Consider the following 22,004-nt stretch of genomic DNA (forward strand, 5'->3'; position numbering starts at 1 on the left):
ACAGTGTGTGGTTCAAGCAAGATCTACTTAGAGGTCTGAGACAACTGAAAATTGTGACGTAAATTGCTGAAATTGTTGATGAAGTCATATTTGGTCACAGTTATTTTAATCCTTATTGGTTTGTCCAGTTGACTGCCTGAAAAGTAGAGTCCCTCGTGTCCCAATTTATTACTGTAGCCTTTCCTGGCTGTATGCATTATATAACACATAACACAAAGCCACACAAGGAAGCAATAACTGAATAAGAGGCCCACTTCAGGGTAATGCGCCATCAAAGTTTTGTGTTCCTGCATACCCTCATTGAAGTTCTGAAGGACCCAAACAGAGCCTTCCATACAACTCTGCACCACTAATTGGTCCATTATGCAATAATATAAGAGCTGATGATATTTACAGGTGGGCGACTGAGGCTTTAGCAGACAGGTGGGCGTCAGTGGTGAAACAAGAGTTAAAGTTCACACCTGAGGACCAGATGACTGTTGTAACCACACAGGCACAAGCTCCTTTCTAAATTACCTGAATGTGTTATGCATCAAAGGTTGTAAATTTGCTTTGTGTTTGTGAAATTAAAGGCCATTTTTCTAATGTCATCTGGAAATTGTCAAAAATAATTTGAGCAAAGAGCACCAAGTCTACCCTAATTACCTTCATGGCTATTATGACTTAGTAATATTATAAATCAATATGTCTGGACCTTTAATTATACTAATGGGCTACTTTGCAGTACATTTGCCCTAATGCTACAAATCATAAGTGGGAAGAGCATTAATTCCTGCTGAATTTTATGGACTCACGCTCAGACCGCACATTACTGGTATTTAGTGAGTATTTTGAATAAATATGCAGTAAGCAGAATGTTTTATTACAGAGACTACATGCTCATACTGTGTAATAGTTTGCATTCGTGTGTTGCTACATGCATTAAAAGGAGTGGGGTTGTTATGTTATACCATAACAATGGCTAAATGTTCCTATTATTAAATCTACTTTTATCTAAGGAAGAACACCAATGCTTATACAACATGATTTTTGCAGGTCGACCAATTACTTCAAAAGATGTAATAAAGCAATAACACTGGGTTCAATGTGAAACATAGTTTAGGATAGGGTTGGAGGGAAAAAAGTTCAATGGGTCCTGCTGGTTATAGAAAGCAAGTCTACAAGCAAAGGGAATAGTTTGACCTTTTGGGAAATACACTTATTATTCCGCTTGCTTGTCAAGAGTTAAATGTGGAGATTGATACCACTCTTGTGTCTCCAGGGTAAATGTGAAGTAAAGGCCAAAGGCAACTAAATCTAACTGCACCTAAAGCTCACTAATGAATACTTTGTGTGTTTTTAATTAAAGTGTAAAAATGCCAAGGTGTAGTTTTACGGGGTAATGTGACATTGGTGCGTTCCATTTACTTCGGAAGTCCTAAGTCGGAGCTCGGAATGACATTATATCCCAGCTGATTGCGTCCCAGTATAACAAGTTGGAAAACCAAGCTCTAGCCATGGTTATCCATTAGCCATTGTTCATGTTCATGTAGTTTCATATTTACCCTACACGTTTAAGAGTGGCTTCAATCAAAGAAAGTGAATAAGTACATTTGAGTTTGCAAAATGTTGGTCTGTCCCTTTAAATTTAAATTTGACTTAATCCTACTGCTGTGTGTTTTTCGCCGAACCGTTTGTAGATCCCATTTAATTGCCATTGGCCCCGAACTGAACGCCTGGGAGCCCCACCAAGTTGAAGTTCTGCCTTTTGTTATTGTGTTGTGGATAAACGGTGCTCTGGCCCTTTAAACCGCAGCAGGAGGTGGTGCTCCTCCGGCACACGAGGGGAGGGGAGAGGCGGGGAGGGCAAGGGGGACGGCCGCTTTGTGCGCCACACAGATGCAAACTAAACGGACATTGGAGCACCAACGAGGGGACTGTCCTGCCGCAACTCTCCTGCTTTCTCCTGCCGAGGAAACTCAGCTGAATTTGTAGTGACACAGAGGCTTCTCCGCTAGCTTTGCTGTTCTGTTGTGTTTACGGAAAGTTGAGTGGAATATAACCTGAAACTTCCCCGTCGCTCGGGCCGTAAAGAAAGGTAACATGTCTTCTTCATAGAGTTAAAAGTGAGCTATAATGTCCTGTTGGGTTACACTTATTTATGCTAGTTCTGCGAGCGACGACTTTTAGTGAGTGTTCGCCTGTAGCCAGTGTGTCTCATATAGTTTTGAGACGACTCTGTGGGGTCAGGGAACAGGGTATGTCTAAGCCAACGGTGTGAAATCTGCATCTCATTTGAATCTCAAATCTGCCTGTGGACAATCAGCGCCTGGCAGTCTCGTCGAGCTCTTGGCTGTCCCCTTATGGAGCGATATCAATGAGCCCTCTGGTGTCTTCTGTGTCCTCCCATCAACCCAATGAAGACAAGAAAGCAAAGGGCAAAGCCATAACATCATGAAAGTCAACACTTCAGTTCAAGGAATTATCTTTTTGGGTCAAACATGTGCTTTACAATTCATTTCTTTATTTCCAAATACTCTTCCTCTTGGCTTGCTTTTTCTGTTTAACCTGGAGAAACTTTGCTATAATATACCTTACCTATTGTTATTATAGCTTTTATTTAGCCATGCATGCAGTCTGGATCATGGCCACAAAGTTGTGCAGAGCTCCGCAAACTTTTTTTTAAAAACATTTTCTCCAACTACAGTAGATTACTGACCTGATTCATTTTTTGTAAACCATTTTGTAAGAAATCTTGCTTTTGTGCAATATATTATGAAACAACAGTTTTAGTGGCGAGACATAAACCACTATAAGCTGGTGAAAGGGGTCATTAAGTGGGTTAAATAACAGTGAAAGGAAACTATTCCACATTTGGGAACCCCATTAGGAGTCCCGAAGGGTCCACATACCTCTGGACTCACACATTGCAAATGACTTATAACTTACTTATTCACTTCAATAGTGAGAACTGGGTTGCAGAGTCTGAAATAAGTGTCCCAAATAACTATTTTCAGCTACAGGACGGGATATGGTTTAATCTGAGCAGGCAGATGGAAGCGTCAGTTCTCTTCACTGAGAGTTACGTAACATTAATACTCTCTGCTGTGGGGACACAAAACACTGTATAAAATCCCTGGGAATCCACCAGGAGCTCAGCAAACTGCACGGCCACTTTCATCCCCCACTCCCAAATTTGTCCACCTTCCCGCTTCATTAGCGAGTTTTTCCTGTTTGTGTTTACAGACCTGGCACTTGCCTCTCGTGGTCATCATGCCTGATGAACTGGGTAATTTGCTCTGGTATTGCCGCCGTGGCTGTATACCTGCCCGGCCTCATTCATCATTCTCTGATTGGAGGCTGTATAGTGTGTGCTTGACTTTAACTGTGCTGACCATAAAGTCTGCAGGCCCGTTTTATAACATCCAGTTTCATTATTCCTCGCTCATCGTCACCAATCAACCCTTCGTTCCTGTTAAACCGCCATGTCTGGACAAATGTAGGTGGACATATTGACTTATAGGCTTTGCTTTGGTGTTGGACCGTTGCCCTCTGACCCCCTCCTACACACACACACACAAACACAACCACACCCTAACGACGCCCTCAGTCAGATTTGTCATTTTGCTTGATGAATCATTCACCCAACACTGTACTGGTAGCTCTGTGATAAAGAGGAATGATGCAGTTTAGTGGGGGGGGGGCATGCTTAACTGTACAACTTGAAGTTGACTGGACAGATGTAGGCCAAGGTCAGACTCTGCCTGATCACCATCATGCCAGCAGCGCCACTTTTCCGAGCGTCCTCTTGCTTTTTTGTGTCTTTTCCAGTGACCGGAGCGGTGCATTATAACGCACACTTCAGGCCTTTCAGCTCCACATTGTATGGCTTCTCCCGAGCTGCCAGGCAGATATCTCCATCAGGATCTATTGTGTGCGCTGCAGAGTCAGAGGGGAAGGGAATCTGTGTGTGTGTGTGTGTGTGTGTGTGTGTGTGTGTGTGTCATCTCTGACTGTGCTTTTTTTTGCAATGGAGGCTATTTCAGTTTGCTCTGGAGGATACTGCTTCTGCGTAGCGAGGAAACTGGCTACCTGCCCGACTCTGACTGCGCTGAGGTCATTACTGTTTTATACCGGGAGTGGGGGTTGGGGAGAGGCAGTTAGACTCATTTGCACTCTGTTTCTCATGAAAACACTAACTTCAGGCGGTTTCACATGCAGTTAGTTAAAGAGGAAGGGAACTCATTTTCTTGTGAATCAACAATGAGTCCGTATTTTATTGCTGTGTGTCTGGATTCCATATTAATATGAAGGTTTAATGTATGGAGTGTAAACTTTTTGCTTTAATTTATATGAGAGAACAAATATAAATTACTTAAGTGGAGTCAGATGTGATGAGTTACAGTATATTGCATGTTCTTGCTGCTTCCAGTGCCTTAGGAAAGGCCTATGTAAATTGTTTGCGGTCTCAGTAATCCACCTACTCTTATCCCATGCTCCATAGGAGACCGACAGGGAATGATGGGAGAATGTCTTGACATTTGGTCTTCTGCATGGCTTTGTTGCAATTACATGGCCAAAGGTCATACATTTGGGGGAGAAAAGGAAAACTCAGTGAGAATTCAGTTTTTATGAATTATTGTGGGCATGTTGTGAGAGCGTTATACATGATGATGGTTTCTACAGAAACAGAACAAAGCGGGCAGTTTGTCCAGAGCAAAAGTTTTTAGTTGTCACTATATGTAGATAAACTCTGAGTCAAAGTGAAAATGTAATATGTAGAAAAAATACTTATTGTCATATTGGACGCGTTTCAGGGATGCACTTCAGAGCTCTGAAGTTGTGGAAGCCTCCCAATTTCTGTGCAGTATTAATCACTTCAAAAGTGACGGATGTGTAATATTTTCAGCCGTTGATACTGGAAAGCATTGAGGCTCATGTTGATCTCAGTGAGGAGAGTTATTTTGTCTCAGACAATTACAGGATTCACCCCGCCTGCAAAGAAAGCAGCGAGGCCTTTGAACTCTGAGGAGAAATCATGATGGGGATGCTTGAGTAATCTTTGAACAGGCTTTATATGGAAGCAAAATCCAACGTTGCGTCAACGTCTTCATGCTTTTCGCACAGTATATTTACTTTTGAACTTTGAGCAAGAGAAACACATCAACCAGAAGTCCATCAATCAGTATCTGTAAACAAAGGTTTGCATGTGAAAATGTAATCATTTAGCCCTTTAGTATCCTACCTTTGTGGCTTGTGGGCCCTTAAAACAAGTGATGAATGAGTTATTTTACCCTAGACCCCTTGTTTTATTTGAAAAGTTTTTATAGATTAAATTATGCAGTAATCCAAGAAGAAAATCATATATTTTAGGAAAATCTTGAAGAACAGAAACAGAGATGTTTTTGCTGTCAACCTATCCTGTTCATCATCTTGTAATCTCTGGGTAGGGAACCACTGACAAGTTCATTATTGTTCTCTAGAAAGTTCTAATTTATATTTGGAAGAGGTCTATTTCAAGCGACACAGTTTGAGTGTTGAAGAGTTAAAGAGGTCAAAATGGTGTCAGCTGTTTTGGGCCAAACCTCCTGATGTTCAAGATTCAGAACAAGGCTGTAACCCTGTTACTCAAAGAGAAACAAGGCTTTTACCATCCCATTAAACAACAACATCACAGCTGTTCCCACTGGGGATAGGGACACTTTCTCTTTTTCTTTTGTGCAACAACCCATATACACCTGTTGCTCAGTCATTCAGATCTGTGTGTGTTTGGGTTAGTGTCAGTGTAACATGACCATTGTGGGGGAAAATAACCAGTTGAACAGGAATTATTTTCCTGTGCAGAGTAATTTCACTACCTTCTTAGAAACACAACTCCTAAACATGTGCTTCAAAATACCGTATTATGTAATACTATCACACATTTACTGTGTCTTTATAGTGCATCATCGTCACCTGTCATTGTTTGTGTTCTGAACTGCATTGTTTAAAGCTGTAAAACCTGTTTGGATGATTATCTAGTATGAGGTAGAGCCAGTTTCACTGAAGCCGAACGTGGCCATCATTGGGGGGGGAGTGTTCGGAACATCCTCTGTGGTTTCTGTTTTGTACAAGGACGCCACCGAACCACGTCACCCATCATCAGCTGGCACACCTGTCCAACTCACATCCTTTGGAATCCTCTCTAATGACAGTACGTGATCATGAAAACATAGTTTGGAACATTTGTCACACCTTTCTGATGAGGTTCACCAGTGGCACTGATTTTTAAGTGGGAATCTGGTCAACCTGGGTCTTATTCTCATATCTGTTGTCACCCCCTCCATTGTGGAGATTTGGTAAAAACCAGACTTTTGGAAGAACAACATTGAGTGGTTCACCGGGCTGGAGAGCCTCCGGGTTACTGTTATAAGTTTGTAGTCTCCAAGCCCCAAACTGAGATAATCCTACTCAACTACAATTTAAGGTGTTAAAATTGTGGAGTGCCACTTTTAAATTAGATTTTTTTTGAAAGCTGTAAGAAGTCTGAACCCCTTGCCCTGGTCAAAATTGTTCTTTTGAGAGTTGTTTATGATAAAGAGACCTCATACAATAAAATGTTGTGCAATAGTCATAGATAAAACCACAAAAGGTGCTTTTTTTTTTCTTTCCTCGTAAGAAGCATACATTATTGTCATCTCCCCACTTGAGTAATCAAATTAATTAGAAAATCTTTTGTCGCTTTTGTTGAAGCTGATAATAATGCAGGAGTTGTTTCTGACAGCTGTATTTATCAGCTGAATGTGTAAGTGAAACATAAAACGACCTGCCTTTCTCTGTTCCATCAGATCTGTCATCTGTAGCAGCACTGATGCCGGCTTCTCTACACAGTTAAGCATTAACTACATATGATTGCATTAAGTTTCCCCTCCTCCACTCTTAGTCACTGACACAGTATTGCACGTGGTTGTGCAATATATGTTGACTCGACTATGACTGGGTCATATATTCAAAACACACGACCGGTGGTGTGCAGCTGGCCGTTCTGGTCTAGGCTTTGGCCTGTTTACAGTCCAGCGATTCCTCATTGTTTAGCGGCTCTGTATGGACACAGAAACAGGTGGTGTCTCTCTCAAGCGAATACTGAAAAGACAAAGGAGGGCTGTTGGTGTAACCGTGGTCACCTCTGTGCCCGCTGGATGACAAATTTATGCTGGGAAACAAGTTCAGGAGATGGGAACGGTCACATGAACTGTTGTGGGCTTTTGTCGTGGTTGTCTGATGATCCTGTGAGAATCACTGGTTTTCTTTTACGAATAAAGAGTCACACATCTTCCTGCTTGAGCCTCTAGAGGACATTTCCAGGTCAGCAATCCTGTGCTGTGAATAGACTGTGGTGAAAAGTTACAATACCTTGATAGATAAGGATCTCAGGCCTTTGTATTAACTGAATGCGAATCACTACAAATAATGGATGTTGTTCATGTGGGCCACCTTTTAAGCCCCATCTTGTGCGTGTTCATGCTTTTATCTGTTTTCCTTTATAGGTACATTCGTGTGGTTTGGGCGTGCCGAAAGGGTTTGGTTCCTGTCTTCGTCTGAACTGCTTTGTTTTTTGTTCTTTCTCCTCCATTGTACTTGGTGTGACATTGCTGGTTCCTCAGTTACAGAGAAATTTTTGTCTGCCTTTTGGGAACCGACAGTGTTTGTGTGTGTGTGTGTGTGTGTTTGTTTTTGAGCCGTATGTCGGTGACTCAGCAAGCAGAGGCCAACTTGCCCTGATGACCCTTGAACCCATTTGCAGCGGTTTAAACGCTAACCGTTGGCGGACTTCAAACCTATGGTTCACACAAACACATCTGCACACACATAGTTCATACACATGTAAACGCAGCCACAACAGCGCGCTTCCCTAATGAAAACGTCATGCTCGCAGACATGTTGCAAGGAAATCAAAGTTGTTGCTTCATTACCAAATCAAAGTAGCAAACCAAATCAAAGAGAGATGGATCGCGGTAAGATGACACTGATGAATCTTCAAAGACCACGCCGACAGAATCAGGTGTTGATTCCAGAAAAGCTCTCAGGATCTCACACTTTCATGATCTGCCCGACAGATTTACAGGAGCTGCGTGATATGTGATGTTAAGTTGTGGTTTTTATGTCGTCCGACGTAATCCTCCTTTGGTATTTTATTTTGTAGAGCTACTTATTGACACATTTTTGTTTTCTTTGTTGATGTTTTTTTTCCAATTAACCCTACACTCAAAGCAATGGCGAAAAATACCGGATGCAATTTCCCAGCGCTCAAATAACTTCTTCAAATGGCTTATTTTATCCGACCCACACACACCAACATCCCCAGAAAACGAGCAATTCCTCTCATTTGACAAGCTGTGAGAGAATGTTTGATAGTTTATGTAATACATAAACAAATTACTTCATTATCAAAAGTTATTACCTGAGCTGCATCAGAACTAGTCCTACAGCGTATTCTACTCTACTGACATAAAGTTAGCTGCCGTGCACAGACTTAGCCCATATCAGATCATAGCATACGCACTGATCAACTCTGTCTTGGTGAGCTGAGCCACTGAAATGTAATCAATCCAATGTGCTTAGCTGGACATTCCTGAAGAGTCACTTTTGAAAGAACTTACACACACTCGCTCACAGCAAGCATGTCCTTACCAGATCGCAGTGGAGTTAGGTAAGTCGAGTTAGGATGCAATTACGTTAACAATGCGCTTTACGAGCGCCGGAGCTCCGGTCTTTATCTCCGTCCTAGTTCTGAGATTTTTCAGCTTGTCAACTGTTGTGAATTGCTATAATCGGGTTGAAGTGGCCATGTTTGTGGGCCTGTGTTTTCTCTTTTGTCAGTGAGCGTTTTGTTGTCTACCGTTGGTGTCATTAAAGTTAACACCACAGGGGTTTATTAACTCATCTTGTCAGTTAGGGCTCTGTGCCCGAGGCCTTTATAGCCGGTTTGTGTGTTTGACTTCAGCAGGGAGCCTGCTGATAAAAAAAGAAAAGGCAGTTGAGAAGTTGACACAGTGCAGCAAACAGTCAGTTATCTTAGAAGCCTCCTGCTGCTTTCACCAAAGTTTTGTACATGTATGTGTGAGTGTGTGTGTGTCCTGTTTTTGTATTCTAAAGATTGTCACACTGGCACCGGCTTATCTTTTTAGTGATTTGGCATATTTCGTTTCCCCAAGGTCTCTTTGTAAACCAACTTGTTAGTGCTTCTGACCCTCTTTCTTTAGAGAAATAGCAGCCAATATGGCCAGTAAACTATTTGAACGTAGTAACTATAATGCAAGCCAACTGTGACATTGGCATCCCTGCTGTAACAGAGCAGTTTGTATTCTCTCTCTGTCTTTTTTAGCACAATCCTCAGTAGAAATTCTGCTTTGTTTTATCGTCCAGCAGCTTATTGGACGGTTAATTCAACCACTTGGCTCGGATCCTGCCCTCTGGTACCAGACTTGAATGCTGTCTATTTGTCAGAGACTGATGGGGCGGATTTCAGTGATTAATTAGACATGTACTCACATGTGCGCGCACTCACACACACAGTACAGTACAATCCCTCCACTGTGGGCATAATGAGGGTTTGGGTACATTTCATGCAGGACACGGTGAAAGAACGTCTGTCGCTGTGCTGGCATGAGTGAGTGAATCCAATGTGGTGACACCCTCCACCGCCCCTTTGAGGGTGTGTTTCTCTTCAGTGCTTCCATCTGTGCCTTTCCTTTTTGCAAAAGTCTCTGCGGCCTGGTTGCTTCACATGGGAAATGTTGTGCCCCTTCACATTTTTATTCAGGATATTATTAATACATGGAGAACAGGGGCATTTTACCCCCAAAACAAACTCTCAGGAGACTTGTTTGGTCAATGGTTTATTTTATAATCAAGAAACATGATTCATTATGTATCTATTTGGTTTTGAGCCATGCTCCCAGCATGGCAGCCCACCCAGTGTCTGACCAAACGTTTTTTCCAGATAAGCAGTAGCAGCTCTATGAAAGGCCAGCTTGACTGGAAACTGGAGAGAAATCGTTTGGAAGCCTGTATTCTGCTTCTAGATATCAGGCTTTGTAAAGATTAGAGAAAATCACTCAACATAATCACGTGGTGATTGCGTTACTGGGTGTGTTGGGGTCATAACGATAGCTTGTGCAGCACACCAAAAGCAATAGGAGATGGATTTTGGAGACAGACCGAGAAGGGCTGGCTTATGAGGCAGTGGGAGGTTGGTTCGCTTGTGTTTTTTTGGGTGGACGGAGGTGTGGTGTTTGCTGTCCTGAGCTCCTGTCACACTGTGCAGAGGGCCGGCTCAGGCACGCTGGTTTTATTTGCTCACGTTGAACACGCTGCCCTTAATCCTCCTGTGGTTTTGTTTCTGCCTGTGCGGCATTGGGGCCCTGGAGGCTGATACACTACAGTTTACACACACGGACACACACACACACACACACACCCATACAGAAAGCTTGGGCAGCAGTCCTGCTGATGTACATTTTCTCTGCCCCAGCTGTTTGAACATGTCTCCCAAATCCTTTTTACATGATAAGAGCGCACTACGTCAGTTTTCTGCAGATAAAGAACTCAACACTTAGTCCAACCTGTTGCATGTTTCCGGTTTCTGCCGTGCAACAGAAATGGATTGATATAAAGCATTGCCATTTTTTGAAATCAGGACATTTAAAGTATTTTAAGCATTAGTGAGGACAAACTAATGTTCTGTAACTTCGTAAAAGTTTTAGGCTACAGAGCCTTTGTTTGTTATGTGAGAACAACTCTGGTGACACAACGCTAAAACGTTAGCATTAATTAAAGTATTACAACCCCTGAGGAGATTTAATTTTAATCAAATAAGATTTTCTTCACATTCGACATCCTTGTTAACTGCTGCATTGGTGCAACACATAATACAAACTCTAAACACGCTCTACAGGGCCACTACTGGTCCATTTTTAATCAGCTTAAATTATAAATCAGCAAGCAAAACAAAGCTGGTCACTATGACTATAAGACATTAGGCAGCTGTAGAACCCCCTTCTGTGTCATTTCAAAGGTGTTCAGGTGTTCCAGTTATGTGTTTTGAGTATTTTTTATCTAATAGGTCCAGTGGGTAACATTTAGGAGGATCTATTGGCAGAAATGGAATATAATATCCATAAATATGTTTACATTAGTCTATGATCACCGTTTTCTCTCAGAAATCCTATGCTGTGGGAGAGTTGAATGGGTGACAACAGATCATGCGTTGGATCTCTGTACAGTTTGATCATACTTTCTGATAGACCGAGTAACACCTGTGTGAAATAGGTATTGTTCCTCTAAACATGGCTGGTGGGGCTATATCCTTTTGGCTGTTTCAGTTCAAGATATTTCTGTCATTTGTCATACAGGGTTAGCCTCAAAGCTGTGTGACGATGTATGAAGTTGAACAGGAAGAACAGGTTCCTTCTGTTACAGAAGAACAAAGAATAGTTTACTGCACATTATTTAGACCTCCTTCTGGTCCACTTTTGAGGTGAGTTACGCGAAGCAAGGCTGAGTTTGTGTGCTACATAAACAGTGTATTTCTCCATCTGTTATCTGTGGTGTGAGTCAAGCACAATAAGGTGTTGGACTGGAGGGAACCGTGAAGTGAGATGGAGGCTTTGCTAATGAGCTCACACCAAGGCTACAGCTACATGATGCGAAATAGAATCAGATTCATACATAGTCGATGAGGTCTCCTAATTCCTTCATTTTTAGCACATTCCTGGCATCATTAGTCTTGATAGTTTTGGATTTCTTATATTTATTTGTGTAGTTCTTGTGCGTAGACGCTGAATATTAGGACTATAAGATAAAAATGAATCAATTTATAGATGATGTATATTACATCCTGAGCAGATGCTACTGATGGACGGACTGGGTTGTTATTTCAGTGCTTCTAACACCATCAGCCTCGTCTCCCCCCGTGGGAATCAGAGGTTTGGGTTGGAGGTTGTGAGCCCCACAAAGTAGAGCCAAATGAAGTTTGCCGACCTTCTTTGTCAGAGTTAAGAACTTTCCATTCTTATGCAGCTCCATTGATTAATTGATTTGCAATGTCAGAGATGGCATTGACTGACTCGTATATAATCATTTGCATATCAATGTTTCTGACAATAGGGTTGAACAATAGAGGTGATCCTGGCTAGTTCAAGTTTAAACAAAGCAGAGGATTTCTTACTGCTCTGCAGACAAAGTCTCAGTTTTAAACATTATATTTAGAAATGGACAACGGAGGACTTACTATGCAGGAATTGTATGTAATAAAACACTTATTGTAGTATTTAGATTACAAAGTTTGAAGTCAAAATACAGAGTTGCAAGCCTGACAGCATTGGTAAACCCAAGCTTGTTGTATATCATTTACTGGATTATTTTTATATTATTTTTGGGTCACCGGTACACTCTCACCATTGTCGTTGGTAGGAACTGGAGAAGCATATGTTTCATAATTATTCCCCTTTTTATATTCTCTAGATGTCAAGATAACCTGCCAGACAATAGTTGGTGCCCCATAACTGTTGTGTAAGTACCCTTTACCCGACTCCTTGTAACTCTTGCATGGATGCTCCCACTTTGTGAATAAATTAGACCTTTTCTCTGTCTCTCTTTTTAAAAATTTAAACGCAGTCAAAAATAAAAACCAGAAACTGTTGCAGCCAGTGTATGCCTGCTGGTAGTCCCCAGTAGCCGAGCTGTGATTGGACAACCAGTCAAAGCCTCTTTTCCCCTGTTCATTCATGGGTGGAAGGAGGGAAAGTGGCATGGGATAGCTGAGGACTGTATGGCGCCTGTGATCCACGGGATTACAAGAGTGAGACTGAACGCTGATGAGCATGGTGGTTGTTATGATGTCATTCTGCATGCATCAGAGTCTGCCAGCGACATAAGATGCTCTTAATCATTCATGGCCCTGTCACCACTTGTCTCAGTTTGAGCTAGAGTCATGTGGCACTTTGAGTGCTCGGTTACATAAAGGCTTCGTCACTGGCTGGCACGATGACTGAGGCAATAGTTCTCAACTAAAAGATAATACTTATTACCTCTTTGGGAATATTTAGTGCTCTAACACAAACATCTTCATCTATATGTGTTTGTTTTGTGTTTATTTTGGCAGTTATGCCCTGGTAGTAGTCTGTTTTGCTCCACCAGCCTGTAAAAACAGGACTGAGATGGAATTTTGCCCCCAGCTGAACTGAGAGCGTGTGTGGTATGGGCCATACAGGCTAGACTGGAATCCCTGGTCATTAAGTTGACTTTAGCACAATGTATGTGCAAACAGAGCTTATGTTTTTCCTTCTGTCTAGACACTGAACATTTTTGCTTTAATTTATTTATGAGTAAGTCTTAGGTGTTGTTCTCCCTGCATTTACAAAACCTAACAAATGACAGCCCCAGCTAATTATTTTAAACATGTGTTCCAATCCATACTTCACCTCCCTTCCCCCAAAATAAATGAAATAAAGAAAATCACAAGATGCAGTACGGTCAAATAATGGAATAGTCCACTCAGTCCTGTATCTAGCAATAATAATAATAATGATGACATGAAGGAGGAAACGTCCAAAAGGTTGAGATATTAGATTGTCACATGAAGATTGGTAACCATTGAAAAAAAAAAAAACATATTCCGCTTTTCCTCACAGTTCACCACTTCAATTGAGTAAATCTACAAAAAAATCCAAAAATCAAAGAAAAGGAGCCCACAGTATAAATTGTGTCTCTACAGTTAATTTTCCTAGGGCTAAGAATTGTGATAACCAATCAAAAAATAATGTGAATATGAATAGTTTTTTGCATTTTCTATTATCTGGAATAAGATACATAGGGATATGAAGTTAATTTCAGTGCCTAACATTGAATTTTGTAAAAGCATGGCTACAATTCCCACCAGAAACTGAAAAAAATGATTCCTCTTTGTGTGAAAGAAAATTTAATACAGCTACAGCTTATATGCAGAACATTAAAGCACTTTAGGAGATTTTTAAAATGGTCCCTGAGACATTATTTTGAAACAGTAGAATGCACATGACTCCGCCATCCTTCATGACTTATCTTTTTAAATAGTACTGAAAGGCTAGAACTGAATGTGACAGGACTGCCTGCAGGCCGTACTTCATCTTTTGTCATGCTCACAATAATGGGGTCTTGATGATCCTGGGGGGCGGGGGTTGGATGTGAAGATATTCCTCATCAAACACCAGAGGGGCCCCATAAGACATAAAACGGGCCATTTCCTAGAATGACTTAAGGTGTGAGGTTTGCACCTTTTGATATCCGAGCACCCACTGACATACTTTATGCGGAGGTTGAATGTCTTCAAGTGACAAGGCACATCAAAAGCATTCCCCTTCAGCTCTTGCACTGTGGCAATTGTCTTATTGCCCTGCATGTGGCCACCAGGAAGGGCTAATCCATCTGAATAAGCTGATCTCTCCATGTAGGGGATAAAATCTTTCTCTCTGTCTCCGGCCGGCTTAGAAACAGGAAGCTCCCTCGTAGCCAGTGCTCTGCTGTCCTGATGTTGCCATAGAGAAATACAAAACTATGGGCAGCGGGGAGGAACATATCAGTTGATGAGTTGTCTTGAATGGTCAGTCACACATTCAGTAGACTTGTTGTGCGGCATAATTAGCTGCTGCACAAAGCATGAAGTAATAAAGGGTTTAGCTAATGATAGATCATACTGCATTAATCTAGCCACTATGAGTCAGCTCAGAGGGACTTTGTTGGCATTGGTTTGCTCTGTGCCATAATCTTATAATTTGGCACCCAGTTGCTGTTTAAATAGCTTTCGTAACAGTAAGCCCATTCCTGTTGTCACGTACAAGGGTGTGAACTTGAACTCACATTGCCTTCAGTAGAACTTGAAAATAAGCTTTTCAAGTACTATTGTTATTGCATTTGCTCTTTGTTAGCCCTTTCTTTTGTGCCATCTTTTTTTTTGTTTTGTTTTGTTTTGTGGGGACAGTGCATCTCCCCCATTAGCTATCACTACCGAAGAAACCTTGAATGAAGTGGTTGAATATAGACGATAAAACCGCAGCAGTGGATAGAGTTCAGTTCTCTTCTGGGATGATCTCTCTTTTGAAAGAGGAGTGAACAAAAAAAAAAAGAGCACCAGCTTTTATCATCTATCAAACCCCCCTCTGTTCCCTCTAGTGCTACAGTTGCCTTTCCAATTGAATGGGTTCTTGTCAGAGATGCAAATGTTTTCATGGGTGACGTTGCTTTGGAATATTGTTGAGCGAAGCCCCCATTCATTCACAGTGGGGACACACATACAGGCCCAGAGTGTGGGCGTCAGCTCCAGTTTGAAAACACTGAGAATGATGGGATTGCTGTCTGGCTAAAACAATTGAAACCCTTGTTAATGTCAGTAACACATGAAGCTAGTGGACTGTAGCTAGCACAGAAGTGGGTGTTTAAACCTCTTCCTAACTCCATTCTGTTTTTAAAATCACGTTTCAAGGCTTGAGTCACTGGTGACTGGGGATAGTTTGGTCTGAGTGCTGAAATGAGCCAGATTATCAGCGTATTGAGTATTACAGATGATTAGTGCAAGTAGAGGAGCAAAGTGACCTGCGTTAAATCAACAGCACCCTGCTTTCCTCACATAAAAAAGCCTTTTATCTGTGACTTAGCCTTCACCGAAGCTGATAGACAGATGCACTGAAATGTTCCCATTGACGTGTGTTCAGTGAAAAACAGATGAAACGAGACTGTGATAGCCAGAACAAAATATTCAGTTGGAGATGCTCAGATTGAGAGAAAAAGCTCTAGTGGAGGAAACATTGTATTGACGATAGGATGGTTAGAAAAGAATGTAGCAGATCTGAACTTTCTGAGCTCCTCTGTAACTCGATCTATGCTGAAGAAATGCTGTTCCACTTCATTCTTTTATTCCTGCCAGCTTGAACTGCTCCGGCTCCCAGTATCCTGTGTCTTGCTGGTTATGTAACAGAGGCCTAAATGGGAACTAAAGCACAGCAGTGACAGCGGACACTGCAGCCACTTGAAAAAAAAACTGAATGCGATAGCAGCCTATTAGTTTTTAGAGAGGGCTCAAAAATGTACCCGAAGACTTGTAATGGCACTTTTGAATGGGAACTTATCTTGCCATGGTCAGCTTCACATGGGGGTATTATTACTGGTTTTAAGCAAGGTGAGGGTGCTCTAAACTTTGTGCCAAAGAGCTTTTCTTCACCATTACATAACACCCTTACAGACTTCTGCACATAAAAGCTTTTGCTAGTTTAGAACCACTCGAGTGAGGCTTCATTTTGAAGCTGTGGCAACAAAAGTTTCCATACTTGCAGATCAGGGTAGAGTGAGTTTTCTGATAGTGGGCAGTGAGAAATTAATAGACATTTAGAAAAGCATTTAAAGTGGTATTTTACATTTTCATCCGAATAAGATTGTCTGTTATTTATTAATAGCATGTTTCCATACTGACTGCCAAGGTGCATAGCTAGACTTGGTTTACATAAGTACTTACGTGGCTCTAATGATCTTTATTCTTCCTCATAGGCTGATCCAACAGTAAGATGAAACCAGAGCTGGAGGACCAGAATGGCTGCAGACACTAAACACCTGGAATTATACTTTCTTTGACAACATCTCATACGATTGCCAAAGAATCCTGGAAGGAACTCCATCCAACTCCTCCAGAACCTAGTTTCATTTCTTTCTGTGGATTATAAGTAAGAGACTGCCATCATGCCTATTCTCAAACAGCTTGTGAACAACTCTAACCAGTCAAAGCGGCGGTCTCGGGCTGACCTGACCGCAGAGATGATAAGCGCTCCGTTGGGGGACTTCCGCCACACCATGCACGTTGGCAGAGGAGGGGATGCCTTCGGGGACACTTCATTTCTTAGCACCCGATCAGGGGAACCCCCCAGGGAGCCTGAAACAAAGCAGGGCTCCCCGGGCCCCAAACCAGGGCTGCTGTCGCGCACCTTCAGAAGCAGCAAGCGCTCTCAGTCAGTAAACCGGGGGGACAAGTATGAGTACACGATGGCGCCTTCTGGTGGCTCGTCCAACTACGTGAAAAATGCCATATCCCTGCCTTACCTTAACGACGAGGATACTAACAGAGGACACCAACTGCCGAAGAGTGTTTCCTCAAGCCCCATGAAGAGGCTGACGGAGATCGAAAGCAAGCCCGTAAACGGAGCAGCAGCGATGGCGACGTTGGACGCGGAGTTCGACGAGCGCAATTTCGGCGAACTTACAGATTTGCCTCCATCCATGCCTAAGGGAGGCGGAATGAAGCACGCGGAGTCTATGATGTCCTTCCACATTGACTTGGGGCCCTCCATGCTCGGGGACATCTTGAGCGTCATGGAAAAGAAGGGCTGGGAGGAGGACGACCTCGGCTACGAAGAAGGCAAGGGCAGCGAGGGCCGCGCATCACCCTCCCATATTCCCCACATAGATGATGATGATGCGGAGGAACAGGCTCCTGCAAGGCCACCTCGCAGCATGTACCAGCAGAAGGCCATGGTGGACCCCTACACCCCGGAGCTACACACCAGGAACAACCACCACAACATGGATAGCTGCTCTGTGTCCAGCTCCGGCTCAGCCACTGAGGAGAAAGCTCAGTACCACATCCACGACGGCGACACGGACAGTGCTAAGTACAGTTCGCCCCGTGGGGAGGAGGACAGAGATTTCACCTTCATGGATGACGACGATGATGATGAGATTCGAGTGTAGGTTAAATCGGTATCACTGTCACGATCAGTCTTGAGGGACACTTATGGAGAAGAACATTGGGAGGCTACCACAAGCTGGGAAAGGCGAGGGAGGGAGTTCGAGGCAGGACCACATCTGCTTTAAGCTTCTTGTAGATCAGTCTAATCTCTGTACACTTTGTTCAACATCATAAATAAAACCAATTAAGCCTTATTCACTGTGCTGTAGCGGGGAGATGTGAGCTGAGTGCAAACAGACTGGCTCACAAAGTGGGACTCTTCAAAGGTTTGGGTTGTTAATTGCTGCGCACGTTTGCAATATTAGTCTTATTATTATTGGGAAATTCACCAAGTTCAAATAATACTGGCTACCGTGTTCCGACCTTGTCCCTCACAACGAAGAGGAAGAAAAAGCAGCAAGCCGCTGGTTACGAGCATCATACTCGTTTTAATAATTAAAGGGTGGCCATAAGGTTAGAGAATATCACATTTGGAGGTGGGATGTGTGAGGTGAGGAGAAGGATGTGCGACGTCACAAACATGGCGTATATGTGTACTACAGATTGTGAACAAGGAAGAGGGAAAAGGACAAGAAGTGAAACTGAGATAGCTTTGTGTAATCCCCGTGTGTGGGAGTGATCAAGAAGCTTCATTTGCCAATGACAATGTTTTGGCATAGACACTAAATAGATAAAGTAGTTATTACTTTTGTCCACTCCTGACTTTAAGGGGTGATCTTTGCTATTTTTTTTTTACTTTTATTTTTATGTACATACTGTATCTGGAAGTTGGTCTACGGTTGTAGAGTCTGTTGTGTTTTGAGTTTGGTAGTTCATTATGTTAGAATCATTTTGCTGCTGTCTCTCTTCGGCAAGGTCTTAATTCTTTAAATTCACAGACAGCTGTGGTATTTATTCATACATTTTTCATAAGGGATGGATCATTCTTAATGCACTGTCTTGATTGATACGTTTTGATTTGGGGTTTCTGATATGTTTAAGTTCTTACAAAAACTTCTTAATGGTACTACAGAGTGAGCTAGCTTATTTTCCGTGGAGTTTTGCTACATGGCACTTAATTATGCTTAATTATTGGACTCCAGTAGACATAAAACTGTCTAAGTCAAATCACTCCTGCTATCACTGTCACGGTAAGACAAATGAAAATGTGAATTGTCAAAAAAAAAAAAAGAGGCCTTTTGTATGTGTTCTGTGTCCTGTACTGTTTTAAACAACAGGACAGAAGTGGTGATTGTGGTTAAACGTGTGTCATTCTGTGCCGTCACATCTTATTCCACGTCATTACTGAGGTTGGTAGGATTAGCAGGTCAGCAGGGAGACATAAGATTGAAAGGGAGTCGCCGCAGTAGAAAAAAAGCTTACTGTTAAATGAATAGTTATGGCTCTATCCATCACACCTCGTCTCTTTGGACGTGTTCACGCTCGTCTCTTAGGGAAGAGGAAGGATGTAAAAACATGTACCGAGTGTCATTAGAGCGCAGGTACTTAATAGATGGGCACCGGGTATGTCTTCGGGGCAGTGAGAGCGGCAGATATTTCCTGAACTGGTCCCACAAGTGATAATATTCCACTCCTCTACACAACCCAAAATCACACAGTAGGAACAGATGATTAAATCAACCAATCATCTGGCCTTTCCCAGTCTACTCATTAAATGTGCTGGATTATTGGCCCCCGACCAGCTGGAACTGCTCCAGGAACAGCAGGGTCAGGGACAGACAGGTGGGCTGTTTCTCTTTTGCTTTTTGTGTTTAGTTTGCTTTGCAGCGCGGGCTCACTCAGTAGGCTCCTCCAGGTTACTTTCAGTTATAAATAAGGCAGAAGGAGTAGGTGTACTCTCCTCTCTGGTATCCATGATTAATGTCTGACCTTTTTTATTTTGTGTTGGAAAACTAATTGCCACGTTTGACAAATGGGAGCTTTGAATTTCCTGTTGTGGCGTTGATGCAGGGGTGTGTACATAGAATCAGGATGCTGTGCCATTCTGCCTTGGGTTATTTTAATGTTTTGGAACCGTGTCCACACTACGAGGTTGCAAGAAGTTCTGAAATTAAAAGCAATCTGGACGAAATTGCCAAGTAGGTTCTAACCATGTTTTTGGGTAATGTTAGCAGGATGTTGGATTTTGTTTATTTTTTACCTATGTATAGATACGCAGTATGATTTGAGTCAGACCTCTTTCATATTTTGATGTAAATGGCCAAATTTTCATGATGTCTTTTATTTCTATTGATCCAGTTTGAAAACTATTGTTTGTGGATTGTTTGGGCAACTGCAGTCCTTCATGTTCATCACTTAGAAATGGACACTTAAAAGAAAAGAACAAAAACACTCCTTATCTGCCGTTGTTTTAATCAAGCTGACATGTTTTAATGTAAATATAATTTGTGCCATCGGTGATTACAGTAAACAATCCCTGTTATCAGAAGTGTGACCGTGTGTTCATAGCGTGAGAAGCAGAAGAATGTTAGTGGCTCTAACACTAAATAGCACATTTGTGGCCAAATTGTATTTGCAAGTACGATTTAAAGTCTTCCTCCAATGTGGCAACCCAGACTGGTGGAATTTGGAAGAGGTAAATAGAGAATTATGGAAAAGTATACTAAATTACACTGAAATACTTTCTTGTAATTGTCTAAACTTTCTGGCATTTGTCGTGTTTCTCTGTGGGAAACTGCTAAGTAGGCCAGAATAAACCATGTAAAGGAATTTGCAAATACTTTGTGCCTCAGGTCTGCTGAAAAGTTTCCTGTACCCTGACAGAAGTGTTTTGGTGAGTGGCAAAAAAAAGATAAGGACTGCGAAACACAACTGGCTCAAAGTTCAGCTGTAGAATGTTTTCTTGTTTTTCTATTCAGTGGCTGTAGTGTTAATGCCAAGTATGTACTGTTTTCCTTTCCTATTTCTTATTCTGGTTTTACAGTATATTAATATATTTACCTTCCTCACTTTCCTGTCTTTGAAATAACAGCTATATTTTTCAATAAAAGAGAAAGCTGGTAATCTTTAACTATGGCTCAGCTGCTTTTGTTTAATCTCTAATAAGTCTGTCACCGCAGGAGGCAGCCTCATTTTCTAAACTCTTTTGCAAGTTTATTCGCATTCTGCTTCCAAAATAGGCAGAACACTCACTGAAACCTGACCTTCAAGTAGACCCAAGAATTTTTACTGAGGGAGCCACTGAAAGAGTTCCAGCCACATCCACTGTTTAACAAACACCCACTTGGAGTGGATTATTCTACATAAATAACCCTGAAATGAAAGATAAAATCTTGTCCAACAGATTCCACACTAGGGGCAAGATGAGTCATGTTAGCTAATTAGAACCCTCCAGACATTGATCGTAACAGGTTTTACAGCTCGGTGGATAAAAACATAAAGATGGTTATAAATCAACATGCCTTGTGTTTCATGACATGCACGTTTTAAAGACGACATATTACGTTTTTCACATGATTCAATTCATTCTCTGCCTGTGAGGAAGGGGAGGAAACATAGCTTAAATGGTGCATTAATGATAAATCGAGTGAACAGTAGATTAGCTGTACAGATGGAATACATCACAGCTTTTTTCTCTCTCTCGCTCTTTCTTGTTTTTCAAGCATAAATCCAATTTGTCTAGTGGATGGCCATCTGTGTATGTGATGACATACAGTATTATCTCAATTATTTCCACATTTACCTTACGCGTGTGTGTTGTCACTGGGTCTGAGCCGACATTTTGGCACACACACGTCACGTCACACGGACAGTTGGAAATTTTAATTTGTATTAGCATCAAGATCTCAAGACTAAGGACAGTAGCTGAAGTGGTAATATACCGGCAAAAATAAGAGACCAAAGGGAAGAATCCAGAGTTTTGTTAGGATCATTTGTCAGGAGTTTCTCTATATTGTAAGTCTGTAGAGACTAAAGTCATCTACTTTAGTTTACTCAAGTACTGTACCTCATAACTTGTGCTTCCATTTTATGCAATATTATACTTTACTACATTTCAGAGGAAAATGTTAGCCAATGTTTTACTACACTGCCTCTATATGACAGCATATTGCATATTAGGATGTTACATAAAACACACATAATCACATCAGAGAATATGATGCAATATTAAAATATCCAACAGTTTAGAACACTAACTGGGCCCATTCTCCTGCACAATGAATGCTTTCACTTTTAATACTTTAAGTACATTTTGCTGGTATTACTTTGGTTTACTTTGGTAAGATTTTAAATACAGAACTTTTACTTGGACTTATGGAGTGTTTTCAAACTGTGG

At 41.8% G+C, this 22,004-nt stretch overlaps 2 protein-coding genes across 3 annotated transcripts in view; one reads left to right on the forward strand and one right to left on the reverse strand.

Annotated features, from left to right (window-relative positions):
- The window catches only part of rpl38 (ribosomal protein L38), a 498,028-nt gene that overhangs the window by 445,472 nt on the left and 30,552 nt on the right, over nucleotides 1-22,004 (reverse strand). The window lies entirely within an intron of this gene.
- cdc42ep4b (CDC42 effector protein (Rho GTPase binding) 4b) lies at nucleotides 1,847-20,738 on the forward strand. 2 transcript variants are annotated; one of them, XM_051417871.1, is made up of 3 exons: nucleotides 1,847-2,077; nucleotides 12,484-12,531; nucleotides 16,537-20,738. In XM_051417871.1, exon 3 carries the CDS (start codon nucleotides 16,726-16,728, stop codon nucleotides 17,728-17,730), a length of 1,005 nt encoding a protein of 334 aa, XP_051273831.1. In that variant the 5' UTR covers nucleotides 1,847-2,077; nucleotides 12,484-12,531; nucleotides 16,537-16,725; the 3' UTR covers nucleotides 17,731-20,738. The 2 variants fall into 2 exon arrangements, with proteins under 2 accessions (XP_051273831.1, XP_051273830.1); XM_051417870.1 differs by lacking the exon at nucleotides 12,484-12,531 and having other exon boundaries at nucleotides 1,848-2,077.

The sequence above is a fragment of the Dicentrarchus labrax genome, unplaced genomic scaffold, assembly GCF_905237075.1.
Source record: "Dicentrarchus labrax unplaced genomic scaffold, dlabrax2021, whole genome shotgun sequence".
In the NCBI taxonomy this organism is placed as follows: domain Eukaryota; kingdom Metazoa; phylum Chordata; class Actinopteri; family Moronidae; genus Dicentrarchus; species Dicentrarchus labrax.